The sequence below is a fragment of the Buceros rhinoceros genome, unplaced genomic scaffold, assembly GCF_000710305.1.
Source record: "Buceros rhinoceros silvestris isolate BGI_N320 unplaced genomic scaffold, ASM71030v1 scaffold10163, whole genome shotgun sequence".
Taxonomy (NCBI): domain Eukaryota; kingdom Metazoa; phylum Chordata; class Aves; order Bucerotiformes; family Bucerotidae; genus Buceros; species Buceros rhinoceros.
In genome coordinates this window covers 6,632-16,416 of record NW_010404230.1, presented here as the reverse complement: position 1 = coordinate 16,416, position 9,785 = coordinate 6,632, and the positions used below count along the sequence as shown (strand labels likewise).

The 9,785-nt window shown below is 37.3% G+C and overlaps 1 protein-coding gene across 3 annotated transcripts in view; it reads right to left on the bottom strand.

The window, feature by feature from the left end:
• Positions 1-9,785, bottom strand: part of STAG2 (stromal antigen 2) — a 37,977-nt gene that overhangs the window by 22,008 nt on the left and 6,184 nt on the right. For all 3 annotated transcript variants that reach the window (XM_010133316.1, XM_010133318.1, XM_010133317.1), the window contains exons 5-13: positions 8,909-9,113; positions 6,128-6,279; positions 4,242-4,315; positions 4,008-4,131; positions 2,765-2,863; positions 2,588-2,667; positions 1,956-2,063; positions 969-1,080; positions 431-548 (exon numbers count right to left, since the gene is read on the bottom strand). In XM_010133316.1, coding sequence (XP_010131618.1) covers positions 431-548; positions 969-1,080; positions 1,956-2,063; positions 2,588-2,667; positions 2,765-2,863; positions 4,008-4,131; positions 4,242-4,315; positions 6,128-6,279; positions 8,909-9,113 — 1,072 coding nt within the window. The remainder of the gene's footprint in view (positions 1-430; positions 549-968; positions 1,081-1,955; positions 2,064-2,587; positions 2,668-2,764; positions 2,864-4,007; positions 4,132-4,241; positions 4,316-6,127; positions 6,280-8,908; positions 9,114-9,785) is intronic.

Sequence of the window (9,785 nt, the reverse complement as noted above, 5' to 3'; positions counted from 1 at the left end):
GGAATGATGAGTTACAGAATTACGCCAGGGGCTCTGTTTCATTTTACTGTGATTAAAGAAATGCCGGTGTTTTTTCATAGGGTAGTTTTAACTCTCAATAAATGAGCGCATTTCACAAGCAACTTAGTTTCTCTGATGCCAGAATTGCAGCCTGAACCTGTGGAACAACGGGGCAACCAGACACTGCATGCTTATCCCCTTTCTTTTCTCTCTCTCCTTTCCACCATCATTCTTCTGTGTCTCACTTCAATACCAAAAGTGAGCTCTTTCTACTCTTCCTCACTTTTTTTACTTAGTGTTAGTGATTTATTCCAGTCATGTAAAAATAGAGAATATATGGGGGCTCATAAATGTAAAACCTCTTATTTTGTTCTAAATCAAGACTAACAGAAACTGCATGGCAATATAAAGATCTTAGAAAATCTCTTACGCTCTTCTCCATTGAGAGGCTCCTCCAACAGAAGACTGTTCATACATTCCCAGTCCTTCAAAAGGTCTGTTGCACAGTCCCACATGCTGTCCACAAGATAAGCAGCATGTTCATGCAGCTAAAATGAGAACAGATTAAGTAGTTTCCTTTACCAACAATAAGGTACGTTGCTATAATACAGGGCATTTTTCTCACTCGGCTCCTGTCAGTGGCAAAAAACCAGAGAATATTGCAAGCCCTCTGGTTCAACAGAAGTCCCTCTTTCCCAGCTTAACTTTAAAAGATAAATCCAGACCAACTGCCAAAAGAAATAGTGCTACAAAATCTGTGAAGAATATTTATTGGAGTAGAGCTCACAGCCTGTCTCAACACTGTGTACTGGGGAGAGCCTTCAAATAAATACATTTTCATAGTTGTTAACAGTTATTAACTAACGAGTGGGGAAAAGAAAAACAATGTCAAATTAAATTTAAAAAATGAAATAAAAAAACCCACCACACACAGCACAAAACAAGGATATCCTTGAAACTCAACTTACTTCACTTTCCAAAAAGAAAAACACTAATGTCTTCACAAGATTAGCATTCGGACTTTGTCTTCCCCTCCTTTTAAGTATTCCATCATCTTCAGGATCTCTGCGGCTGAAAAGCCTAAAAGAAAGGTTATTTCAGGACAAGCTTCTTCTGAAGTTGGCTTTACCACAGTCAACTCCTATGAAGCTATTATTTGTTCCAGACACACACTCTACACCTTGCTGCTTGGCTCCACATTTTATTTTGAAAAGATTAATTTGGGATAAGTATCATTTGAACAATGTCATATATGCCAAGCTGGTATTTCACTGACTGTTTCCAGTGGAATGTATAATTATAACAAAATACTTTACAAACATCAGTGATAATTACAGGTGCTTGAGATCCTGGGCTCCTCTTCAGCAAACTGTATTTTCTGAACCTGTCCACAAGAGACTTCAAAGTAGCAAAGAAATACTGGAAGAAGGTCAGGGAAGTATTAGATGGAAACTCTATTTTGTCTCCCTATGTATCTGATATACATGTTGAATTTCTCTGTTTTGTTGCTGGGGTTTTTTTGATGAAAAAACAGGAAAACACATTTTGCAATAGTTGTATGAGCCAACTTGGGCTGGGGGGTGGAGGGGACAAGGAGGAACTACAAATGCAAAAATACTCCTTATGATGCAAGCACAAGTTTTAGGTTCCAAACCACGTGAGCATTTTAACATGTTTCACGGAACACAGGAAGGATGGGAAAGGAAAAGACAGAAGAATGGTTTTATTACATGCCCTGTAGGTGCAAGCTTTTGAAGCGCAGCCTTCAAAATTCCTCTCTATTTCCCATTCAGCAAACTACAAGAGCTCAGAAACTAGTGTTACATTTTCTGAAAGTTATTTCTTAAGGCCACTGCATTATTTAGTTTTTCCTTCTCTTCATTAATGAGAATCATAGCATTAACGCACACACTAAAATTTAGGGGAACAAGTTAACTATACTTTCTCCATCTTACTTTTTATAAAGAAATTCCCCTGCGGCAACTGCTACTGGCCGATGAGCTGAATAAACCAGATGGTAGACGTTTTCACAGTCTTCTGCAGTCAGAACTTCTTCACTACTCCTAAGGGTGGGGATGGTAAGAGGGAAAGAAAAAGAAAGAAACAAACAGCAGAGTCAAGATATTACAATCTCTAATGAGGAGGTCAGAAATTAAGAAGAATCTACACCTTTTCCTTTAATTTATCATCGTAAAACCCAAAATATCCTGGGTCCAAAGTCTTCCTGAACAAAAATTACTAATGATGTATGAGTATTTCGTAGGTTACACTCAAGTTCAGCTGCTGTGTAATATCCCACACATCCTAGATTTCTTCAGTTCCAAACGACAGCTTCCTATGATGTGATGGAGGCTGAATTCTACATTTCTAGCCTTCACACTAAGTGTGGCAGATAAGGAACAGCGCTGTGATAGCCAGATGACTTTTGAAATTTCAATTTGCTCATCCGTGAGATGTGTAGACATTTCTCTAGAGTTTGGATTATCTGAATTGTATCAAGCTGCTGTCCTCATTCACAGGTATGAGAAATACTTTTAAAGTTTCAATATCTGTTATATGTCAGAGAAGGAGATAAACATGTACTTACTGTAAAACAAGAGTGAGTAATTTTATTGCTTGGACTGCAACATCATATTCTTTGTCAAGAGTCATAGACACAATTCTATCCTAAGAATACAAAAGAAAGCATTTTCAAAGAGGAAAGTAGCATAATACAACTTTTAAAAAAAATCATATGCACTTGAAAATACGAAGTTACACTAACCTTAAACCGACTGGTGAAGAGTTCCAATTTGGAATTAAGCTCTTTATTATAGTAAAGCCCTTGCAAAGCAGTTAGGCATTTCAGTCTCACTTCCCCTTGCTGAAATAAAATTAAGAACTGGATTAAAAGTCCAGCATAGGATACAAATGTGATCTTCAAATCACACTTTTGCAGTCTGAATTAATTCAAAGGCAAAGATTAAATATTTTCAAGATATACTATAAATAATTGTGTTAATGACGTAGGAAACATCCTTGTTTGTAACAAGTCAGTGAAGGAAACAAACAAAAGAGACCCCAGAGTCTGTCTGCAGGTAGTAGCTCTGTAAATCAAAATACACTTGTTTCACTCTTCAAAGAAATACTCTAAATGCTTGAGGTATTTCTAAGTAGAATTCTATGTGTGCCCCTTACTTTAATTAAAGCTGACAACATCTATATCACTAACAACCATTAGATCATTACCAAGTAGATACAGAGAGAAATATTCCTCCTGAAGTACAAGCTGTACCTTAGCAGAGAACAGGTTTTAAGGTATACATACAGAAATACTTTTCAAAAATCTATGACAACTGACTTCGCAGTTTCTTATCACCCTGTTGCCAGAGAGGTTATTGCTTTTGATACCAAACCCACGAACAGTATGGCACGACTGAGCAGCCCTCATCTGTATCACATCAAATTCGATAGCTTGAAGTCTCCAATGCAAGAATTGAGACAATGCGCTGACTCAACGACGAATCAAGGGGTATTTGTAAACTTATCGCTGACCACTCCAAACAGAGAACAAGCCCTAGCTGGGAGCTGTAAGTAACAGCTTGAGGCACTCAACACAGAAGGGGACCTCTCATGCTTTTTACAGCTAGCTGAGAACGCTAAAAATTTCTTAACTTGACAAAACAGAGAAATTGTTAGTTATGTGACTGGATTATTCCACATGAAATGCGTTAATTTTAAATAGTTATATATTACAAAACAGAAGTCTGTATCACAATAAGGAACTGGTTTTTGTAAGGAAATGGCTTTTTCCCTATTTAAAGATCTACATATACTCCCTAAAACCATTCAAAAGATTCAAGTCTATTTTATAGCTGTGTTGAAAAACCAGTGCTCCTGAGTGATAAGAAAAGCAGTGACTGATTTAGAAAACAGTTAAGAGATCAGAACCTAGCCTGGCAAGATCAACAACTGAAAACAAGGAGTTATGCTTCACGATTCTGCTCCTTCTCCTCAGTGCAGCTCACCTTATCATGCATAGTCCACCCCACGTATTTTAAGTAGCTGTCATTGAGAAAGGCATCACTGTACATCTTCATCCATATTCCGATCTCTTCGATACAGATAGCTCTAATTTCAGCAATTGCATCTCTGTGGATAGAAGTGGGGCAAGGGGATCAAACAGATGAGTAATTAGAAATACCTTGTCACCAGCTTCCAAAATAAAATAATGAAGTTACGAATTACTAAGAGAAACTTACCGGTATCTATGCACAAAAACACCCTTAAATATTGCGTTCATCATGTTTTCTATTTCATCCTGATTTTCCTGAAGCTGAAAGAATAACAGAGTACATAAACAGTGAGCAGCAGATCAGATGGTGCTGATACTAGACAAACTGAATTGTTAACATTCGCAAGTGCGGCTATTAAAACCTTTCCTGAACTATTCACAAATTTGTTTCACAGTACAATATGCTATTATTTAAGGAATTCTATCTACCACAGCATAGAAATTTCAGTAATTCTGACCACTAGAAAACTGTTCTTCAGCAGTAACAAAGACATCATCTGTTTCTGCAAGCTGCTTCTTAAGTCATTTAGAAGAAAACTTGATTTGATTTTCTAGTAACTTTTAAAGCCTGGTGTATGTTTTTATGGACACCTGTTATTATTACAAGGAGTCTTTTCTGTACGCTAAAGAATCTGCAATCTAAAAAGACAAGCTATGGATAAATAACATTGCAAATGGCTACACAGACAGCATATACTCTGTTCTGAATACCTCTTTCCTACTGATCCATTACTTAGGAAAAAAAATGCAGCAACTGCATATGGTATTGCAGAAAAACTTTAAGGAGTTGAAAAATAACGGAGGAGACAAATACAGTCTCAGAGCAACGACAAAGAGCAAGACACACAAATGAGTCAAAAAGTGATACATGCAGTTTTAAAACACAGAAAATTATATTTGCTTTGAAAGTGCAAGAAAGTCCTTTGAAAGATTGGAAAATAACCAAATATTGTCAGCAGAAAAGCACCGATCAAAATATTAAAACAAAAAGAATCAATGAGGTAAATTTTAGTACTGCATAAGGCTGAGTCATAAGTGAAACAAAACCTGAAACAGAACAAACAAATGTCCCTGTGAAGCTTACTTTTACTTAGTATTAGAAAAACAGAAAATCAAAACCCAAACTAGAAAAGCTGGTCAGAAATTCTAAAAGCCAACACATGAGAGATTGGGACAAGTCTGGATTTCTGCATCACTGCCTTTCCTATGCATCTATGTAGTCCTCGTAACACACATCCAGCACAACTACCTCTAATGGGTGTTTAAGGAACAGTCTCAAGCCACAAGATCTTTGTGAGATGAACAAGGGATAAAGTTGTTAGTTTAACTGAATTGCTAAGTAAAAGCATTAACAGGTAACAGCACAAAAGCTTAAGAGCAAAAGTGAGATGTTTCCTCTGATCATGAGGTTACTTCTAAAGTCTCATAAAAAAACAAAACAACCCCCGCCCCCCCAAAAAACCCCACCCCAACCGAAACACCAGTTGCCCCCAAAATAAAAACTTAAATCTGAATGAATTAGGGCTTTGAACAAGACAGCACTGTCAGCAATGTGTCAGCAAGTCCCTTTTACACAGGAAGAAAGAAAACACAAGTAGATTGCATTTTCAATTTTAACTTTTTTTCTTCTCTGAAAAAACCTATTATCTAAAGCTTTTAAACATGCTTTCTGCTGAGATAGGTATTGACATGAAAGCAGTATTTTGCCCCAAGATCATGGGGTTCATCTCTAGAAGCCACAAAGAGCCAATGTAAGGTAATTTTTGTTATGTATTTGAGCTCAGTTTAGGAGACTAGTCAAGAAATACAATAAAAAATTATCTATTGACTGCAGTCTCACTTTTACTAAGATCGCACTATCAAAAAATTTTGAAAGACTCTACGTTTATCTCTTTTTACAGAAAACTAGATGGTAAGAAGACCTTTCAAAACTTTTCAAACATTAAACATGAACAACTTAAAGAATGAAAGAGGGATAACTACTTTTACAAAAAAATTTACTGCAGATTAGTTATTAAACATCAATTATCAACACTCATCCTGTTCCCACCAGCTACGGACGATTGCACTAACCTCCTTTCTTTTCTGTAGTAGAAGTTCCAGCCTATCATTAGCTCGTTTCCCAATTATTTTGTTTCGTTCTGCTTCATACTGCCGTTGTGTATTGTCCATGTTAATACTAAGATTTAATGCCACATTCACTAGAGCAGTCATCAACTTCATGGCTATAAAAAAGTGAAAAATAAGGATTATTTAAAGGCTTACCTGATCTAAGAAAAATGAACCAAAATTGGGACACCTCCTCCTATCAAGCTTTTCTGTACTTATGAAAATATATTCACTGTAAATATCTTCGTATTCAAACTTTAGCCCTGTTTTACTAAGCACAGCATCAGTGGTTAGCAACACCGACAGTTTGTCCTTTCTCTCAATTTTTTAGTACTATTAGCATTACTGTTGACTTGAGGTACAGGATATCCTTCCCCCCAAAAAAGAACGTGGAATGTAAGATGGACAAACATAGCCCAGGAAATATAAAATGACTCCGTTACTAGAATCAGCTAGACTGATTATTACCAAGTCCTTCAGCTTCAAACTTACAAGAAGTTTCTTTCTTCAAAAGGAAGCATCTTAGACAACCAATGCCACCATGCCACGCCGTTCTCTTCCCCTCTCTTTAGTTTTAATGAAGGGCAGAGTTTTTTAAATACACCCTTATTTGCAGAAGCAGAGAACAGACATTAGAGAACTGACAAAAATGTAAACTGCTCTTGGGCGGGATTTTTTCCGTGCTTTTATTTCCAAATCAACCCTTTTAAAAAGGGTGCAAATACACCTATTCCTCAAACTCAGAGGTGGTCAACAGTCTACTTGCTTTTCTTACCAACTTTTCTAACAACAAGGCGGGAAGGGCTTGCATTGGCAGAGTACAGAGAACACGATGAAGTGTGTATCAGTAGCAAAAAGTTGATGGGTAAGGCATAAGGACACGCAGATATATCGAAATACCGTCACACTCTAATCTCCAAGCATATCAAGATGAAAAGAGCAAGTCTCAGCTAATCATAGAAGCCAAAATTACTGCAAATAACAGTAAATACGGACACAAGGGTTTTGTTGGCCGTCTCCATCCGGTATAAAACACGATCTTCCAGAACACAAACTGTAATCTCATATGAAATGCAGAAGTAATTACATAAAATCAACACAATCGACAATTGATATGAACAAACGCAAACAAATGACTGCTAATTATATTATGTGACAGAAATTGACAGGCAACAGGGAAACATCTTCAACTTGTATTCAGGCACAACTCGAATTTTAAGAAGTAGTAAAAACTTGGTTTTTAAGAAGTAAACTTTGTATTAGTCATATAGTACAACAGTCAAATTAACATTACAGCAGCATCAGTATATTCCCCTGAAAGAAGAGGGTTTGTTCCTCTCTCGGTAAGAAAAGCCTTGGCTAGTGGGAGTCTCCCAGCAGCAGCCCGACACAGGGTGTGCTGATGTATATTCAAGAGATGATTGACAGAAGAGAACTACAGACTGGATAGGCTGAACTGCAGCTAGCTGTAAACCGGCCAGTTCCAGTGAAGCCAATGAGAGCTACTTCCAGCATGCCAACAACTCAGTGTATGTCACGTACAGTTATCCAAGAGCTTTCTGCATGAATCAATGCAGGTTTAGGATCTCCTCATCCAAGATGCTTATCCTTCATCTATATAATGACATATTTATTTAGAACACTCCACACCTAATGCATAGGGGATTTCTTTGTAATTTAAGAGATCAAAAAAAAAAAAAATCACATAAAAAGGACAATTATTTAAAGCCATACAGAAATGTAGTGACTCTCTCACTAATGAAGCATTCTTTAAAATTATTTCTAATGGAATGCATGGAAGTGTTGCTTTCAATTACATTGTACTATGGCTCCAACATAGAGCACAACTGAAATTTGTAGCAAGAATTGCATCCAATCTAAAATCTGACTGTTTGACTTAATGCAGAGCATAAACAGGTTCAACTGCATTTCAGGTTAAAAAGATACCTACACACTTATTGCAACCCAAGACAAACTTGTTGAATCAACTGAAAAATTTCCTTCCATTTATTTTTTCTCCTAAAGCTAACAAAAGATTAAGTACGAGACAGCTGGTAAAGAATGCTTTAAAATAATGTTGCTTTTTCCCATAATGAAAAGACAGTCAAGACAGGATATGAAAGCTGTACCAAAACCAAGTTACCTTAGACAAAAACTGTATCACACAATGAAACATGAGCTGAATGACGAAGTGCCTTCAAGGAACTACTGGAAGGAGTACAGTGAAGGGCTACAAAGATCATGAGGGAACTGGAGCATCTCTCATAGGAGGAAAGGCAGAGGGACCTGGGTCTCTTTAGCCTGGAGAAGACTGAGATGGGATCTTATTGATGCTCATCAATATGTAAAGGGCATGCGTCAAGAAGATGGGGCGAGACTCTTTTCAGTGGTGCCCAACAACAGGACAAGGCGCAATGGGCACAAATGTAATATAGGAAGTTCCATATAAACATGAAGAGAAACTTCTTTACTTTGAGGGAGGAAAAGCTCTGGAACAGGCTGCCCAGAGAGGCTGGAGTCTCCTTCTCTGGAAAGATTCAAAACCTGCCTGGATGCCATCCTAGGCAACCTGCTCTAGGTGACCCTGCTCTAGCAGAAGGGTTGGACTGGATGATCTCCAGAGATCCCTTCCAACCCCCATCAGCCTGTGATTCTGTGAATATCTGTATGTTCAACCAGAACAATTCTTTCTTGTGCACAACAAAACATAAAAAAGAAAGCAATACACAAATATAATACACTGACCTGCCAGCGTGCTAGTGTGCCGAAATGCTCTGACTTGTGAGTCTGACAGCCCCGTAAGCAGTGAAATGACGGTATCCATCATATACTCATCATATATGATGCTATATTGACACTGTCGGACGAGTACTCCGATGAACTCACAAAAACTGGATTTGAACTTCTTCCACTGGGGACCAGCCATAGTTAGCGGATAATCTCCACTATCCTATTAAAAAAAAAAGGGAAACAGAAAACTCTTTCAAACATCTTAGATGTTATTTTATTGAATAAAGATTTAAAAGAGATGGGTACAACTTCTAAGCCAAAACCTCCAATGCCATAGAAATGGCACATCAGAAAAAAATGTAATTTCACTAATACATGTCTACTTTGCACCTTGGGCTTCTTAGGCGGAGACAACATTCTACAAGTCCTAGCATAAAAACTGCACTTAACCAGATACACTGAAATAACTACCAATTTCTTCTTTCTGTCCTACTCTGAAGAAAAAAAAAAAAACAAAAAAACAAACCATACCCCTTATAAATCTGCTTCAAGTTACACTAGAACAAAAGAACCATCACTTGAATAGTTAGTTGACATGTTTAGGAACATTCAGTTCAGGACCATAATAAAGTTTACAGGGAGATCCTTACATAGCAGACTGAAAATTCCTGAAGTCATAAAATGATCTACTATAACACCTGGAACATAACAAATGGGTGTTCCTCTCCTGATCTGGGAACACTTACAATCATTTGCATCAGTGCTTCTTTAATCAGCTCATTTAAAAGGCTAATCAACATTACAGGCTAAAAATGAAGAAAGTATCCATGAAAAGGGATTAGAAATTTGAGAGTTGTTCATCAGATTCCATTACAAGAAAGAGTGAGCATAA